A 5,166-nucleotide genomic window follows, 5' to 3' on the forward strand; every position below is an offset into this window, starting at 1 on the left:
GATTGATTGGAGTGGGTGTGATTGTGTGTGTGACCGTTTGAGCTGCTTGTTTACTGTGTTGTTGGTTATATAAACTGTGTGATTAGTACTGACCCCGTTTAATATTTTAAAAACTGTGGTGATCCATTCGGGGGTGGTGAGCAGTTATTGAGCAGGTATGATATGACGCGTATGGGATAACTGGGATGAGTCATCACGTGGCAGTTAGAAGTCTTCCGCTGTGTCAGACGATGTTTTATAGCTTTGATAGTTTTAGCAGTAGACCGTCTGAGAATCTGTATTTCTTTTGATCAGTTTTGGAGTTGCTATGTAATCACTTTAAACATTATTTACTTTTAAGTATGTTTCGTTATTGTCTTATGATTATCATTGCCTCGGGAAACCGAGATGGTAGCACTTCCATGCCTTAAGTGGTCCTGGTAAGGCACTTGAAGTATGGGGGTGTTACAAATACAGTAAACAAAACAAGTAATTCGCTGCACAGACTTACTGACAGTAAGAATCAGAGAGTAGTAATGTTATAGAAGTTAACCGGGATAAAAAGGAAATGAACACCAATATCAGCAGCAGGAGGAGCATGGCAAATCGCGTCTTCAATATCATAACCTTCCATGCAACAACACAAAATGAGCTTCTATTTTTACCAATTACTTAACATTATAAACATTCACATAGTATTCCCATATCTAAGAACAAGTTAACTATCTAGGATGAACAAGAGAAATAGGGGATACATTTTCCTTCTCAAAAGCCAAATTAAAGCCTTTTCAAGTTCAGACACGATAATGTTTGGAAGTAAAACACAGTGTTCCATTTTTGCTCTCTTCCTACATTCGACAAAAACCAACCCTCGAGGAGGATTCGGGAAAGTGTAAAGTACAAGGGATCAAAAATACTAACCTGCGACGAGCTGCGGCACAACTGCATTGGACACAGTAACTAGCTGATGTAGCATAACTTCCATTTGGCACAATCAAGCCATAATCAGAAGTAGTGTATCGTGGAAAAATTGAGGCACTGGCTGCAAATCAAAGTCATAAACTCAGACAAAGTACAGTGAAGCCAAAACAAGCATAATTAAAAGAACCAAGCAAAGCGTTAGATGATTTTTGGAAACTGAAGTAAAAGAACTTTAGCAATCAAATCAGCCGCCATTAATTTTTCTTACCAATTGAAACCTCAAATGAAATAACACATCAAAATCCAAACGAAAAAAACACTAAATTAAGTTAAAGAAAACGGCACAAATACCTTGGAATTAGCATTACACTACATAATCTACTCAGCAATTATCTTTAAAACATAACTCTAGGAAGCTTCTCCTGCCATTCTATGTTCTTTCCTGTAACATAAGCAGATGCACATCCAAGCTAAGCAATCACTCAAATCACTTTCGCGGATAAGAATTCCGTAAATGTACAAAAAAAATCATACGATAAAAAGGAAAACAAATCAAAGACGCATGCAATTAGAAGAATTAAAAGTAAAAAATTAAGGAAAGTAAAGAAAACTCAGATGATAGGAGGGAAAAAATGGACCTGTAGTTGTCGGTGGGGAATGGACCGTGTTAAACATCATCGAGATATCAGCTTTTTATCGTCGTCGTCGATGGGAAACGAACCTAAATCAATTAACTATAATAATAATAATAATAATAATAATAATAATAATAATAATAATAATAATAATAATAATAATAATAATAATAATAATAATAATAATAATAATAATAATAATAATAATAATAATAATAATAATAATAATAATAATAATAATAATAATAATAATAATAATAATAATAATAATAATAATAATAATAATAATAATAATAATAATAATAATAATAATAATAATAATAAAAATAATAATTCAAGTTTGAGTTGAAACCCTAGATCTTAAAAAAAGGGGTAATAGCGAAAGGAAGAGAAGAAGAAGAAGAACCGGTTAATAATGGAGGTCGGCCATGGCGACGAGCAGTCCCCATTCTTTCATATGGAGTGTTGGTGGTGGCGGAGCAGAACAACGGTGAGAGAAGAGCCAGGTTAGAGTGGGGAGTGAACGAGTGATAAAGAATAAGAGAGATGCGGGTGTTGTCATTTTAAGCGCCAAGTTACATACAAGTTTGATATAAGTCGGTTTTAAATAGGACCGCCAAAAAAGCATTATAGCGACGGTTTTAAAATAAAACCGCCTCACCATTTTTCACGTCGGTTGTAAATTAAACCGCCACAAAAGCCCTATAGCGGCGGTTTTTAAATAAAACCGCCACAAATAATTTCTTTTATAGCGTCGGTTCTTAATTAAAACCGCCGCCAATAGTTTTTTATCTACTTTTTGTGTCGGTTTCTATTAGAACCGCCACTATATCAGCGTCGCGATAAGGGTTTTTTCTACTAGTGGAGGCGTGGGAGAGGTATAAAGGACTCCAAAGGTTGTGCCCCCATCACGGGATCGGAGATGATGAGTTGATAAACCAACTTCTATGAGGGGTTGAACAATGAGATGAAAATGAATCTAGACTCCGGCTCGGGAAAAGAGGCACTAGACAAAATTGATCACAAGACGGCCAAGGAGCTTATTGAGGAAATGACTTCCCGTACTTTTCATTGGAACAATGATAGGCACAAAAGGAAAGGAAAGTCAACCATCGAGTCGGCCAACAATGTTGAGGTCAAGGGGTTAATAGAAGAGCTCAAGCAACAAGTTGCTTTGTTGAACTCAAACAACACCTCTAACAACTCTTCAACTAGTAGGAACCAAGTGAATTGTTGTGAAATTTGTGGTGATCAAGGACATCCACCAAATGAGTGTCCTTTGATGATTGGAGAGGGTAATTGTATGGAGCAAGTGAATGGAGTGTGGGAATCAAGTCCGGCAAAGCAAGCATTCAACAACAATCAATACCACCCCGGAATGAGAGCCCACCCAAATTTTCCTATGGCTCACAAAATGTCCAAAACGCCACTTTCCAACAAAAATCACAATTTACACCAAACTTCCAAGCCCAAAAGCCAAATACAACATTTAACCAAGGACCACCGGGTTTCCAAGGGAGATCCTTCCAACCAAGACCACAATTCCAACCACTCAATCAACCAACCAACCCACCATTTTCACAAAATTCCCAACCATTTCAACAAAATTCTCAACCCTTTCAACAATCCACCCAACCCAAATCAAACATGGAGCTCATGATGGAGCAAATGATGAACACTCAAACTCAATTCATTGCTCACTCTAACCAAAAACAAGAAGAGACAACATCTTCTATCAACCAACTAAGGACTCAAATGCAAGCCTCCCAAAGAATGACGGATACTCAAATCTCTCAATTGGCTTCTCAAATGAGTCAATTGCAAGCCTCAAATGGTAGATTCCCTGGTAAAACCGAGGAAAACTCAAAGACCATAAATGCTATACATTTGAGGAGTGGTAGAGAGTTAGAAGACCGGGTGTTCATCAAGAGGAGAAAGAGTAGCAAGCCGGAAGTTGTGGTTGAACCACCAAAAGTGATTGATGAAAAAGTGGTTGAAGATGATCTTGTAGAGGTTGTTGTGGAAACTCCCATGCTAGTTGATGAGTCCACCAAGCTTGTTGATGAACACACAAAGGTTGTTGAGGAACCAAGCAACAAATAGTGAAACCTTATGTGCCACCAATTCCTTTTCCTCAAAGGTTGGCAAGGGTAAGGCTTGAGCAAAAGTATGGGAAATTCATGAACATGATGAAGGGAATTAACATCACAATGCCTTTCATTGATGCCATCAAGGAAATACCAACCTATGGTAAATTCTTAAAGGAGTTGATTTCCAACAAGAATGTCATGCAACCATTAATGGTAAATTCATCTAAGGAGTGTAGTGCCATTCTAATGAATGAGGTGCCCCAAAAGCTTGAAGATCCGGAGAATTTTTCCATACCATGCACAATTGGGACCGTTCATATTGAGCGAGCTCTATGTGATTTGGGGGCAAGCATTAGTCTCATGCCTCTCAAGATTTTCAAGAAATTGAAAGATTACGACCTTTCACCAACTAGAGTTTCTCTACAACTTGCGGATAGGTCGGTGAGATATCCAATTGGTCTTGTGGAAGATATCCCACTCAAGGTGGTCAAACTTGAATTTCCTTGTGATTTTTATGTGATGGATATCCCCGAAGATTCAAACATTCCCATTATGTTAGGGCGCCCTTGCCTTGCCACGGGGGGTGCCATGATTGATGTGAAAAATGGGAAGCTTTCTCTTCAAGTTGGTGAAGAAAAGGTGGAGTTCTCCTTGAATAAGGCTATGAAGGAGCCTTCGGAAGAAAAGTCTTGCTACATGGTTGATATGGTAGAAGAATGGGTTGACACGAAAAGATTTGAAGAAGACAAGGGCTTACAAGGATTTCTTGAGGGTAAGGTAAAGGATTACAAGGAGCACCGGGAATATGCTTTGGTTATGGATTCAACAATTGACGAAGACCCAAACAAGGAATTTGAGAGCTTAAGAAGAGATGGTAAAAAGGAGGAGAGATCCACGCCTCCTCAAGTGGAGTTGAAACCTCTTCCCTCTACTCTTAAACATGCTTTTCTTGGCCCTAATGACACATACCCTATTATTGTCAATAGTGCACTCAATGACACCGAACCTCTCCTAATAACACATTAGCACATTAGCACTTTGATATATAATATTGTCATTTTTATTATTTTAAGTGTGATGTGTCAAGATCTTAAGAGAATGGGACATAAGATGGGACATAAAAGTGGGACAGGTGATCTCTACTGTTACAACATTGCAGCTAAATTTTAAAAACTGAAAGTTTCACTTAATATACCTTGTAATTCATTTAAAAATTTGTTAATTATTGACGATATCAACAATGATCATTCTTCTTTATTATTTCACACTTTCGAATCATTTCATTTTACAATTTAGAACGAGATATATTTTTATTAGCTAATATGGGACTTGAACCCATACCTTGTGCATATTGCACATGCTCTCCCATTTGAGCTAATTAACTTTTAACAAAATATAAATTTAAGTTCTCGGACTTTTAAAGTTTTCTTTTTTAAAAAACACGTTTTTAATTTAAAAACCAGATATTTTAAGCTACAATCCATGTTTAACAATTGGATCCTATGATTTAAATAGAGATTTTAAATTAAAATTTAAACGAC

General features: G+C 37.0%; 1 protein-coding gene across 1 annotated transcript; it reads left to right on the forward strand.

Annotated features, from left to right (window-relative positions):
* The first annotated feature begins 3,745 nt into the window (after positions 1–3,745).
* LOC141607213 (uncharacterized) lies at positions 3,746–4,651 on the forward strand. The gene has a single exon (XM_074426573.1). It carries the CDS (start codon positions 3,746–3,748, stop codon positions 4,649–4,651), a length of 906 nt encoding a protein of 301 aa, XP_074282674.1.
* The last annotated feature ends 515 nt before the right edge of the window (positions 4,652–5,166 follow it).

Source organism: Silene latifolia, chromosome 10 (assembly GCF_048544455.1).
Source record: "Silene latifolia isolate original U9 population chromosome 10, ASM4854445v1, whole genome shotgun sequence".
NCBI classification, from domain to species: domain Eukaryota; kingdom Viridiplantae; phylum Streptophyta; class Magnoliopsida; order Caryophyllales; family Caryophyllaceae; genus Silene; species Silene latifolia.

What these genes read in the sequence shown, in the direction of transcription:
- LOC141607213 (XM_074426573.1), top strand. Translation starts at nt 3,746, where the DNA reads ATGCCTTTCATTGATGCCATCAAGGAAATACCAACCTATGGTAAATTC.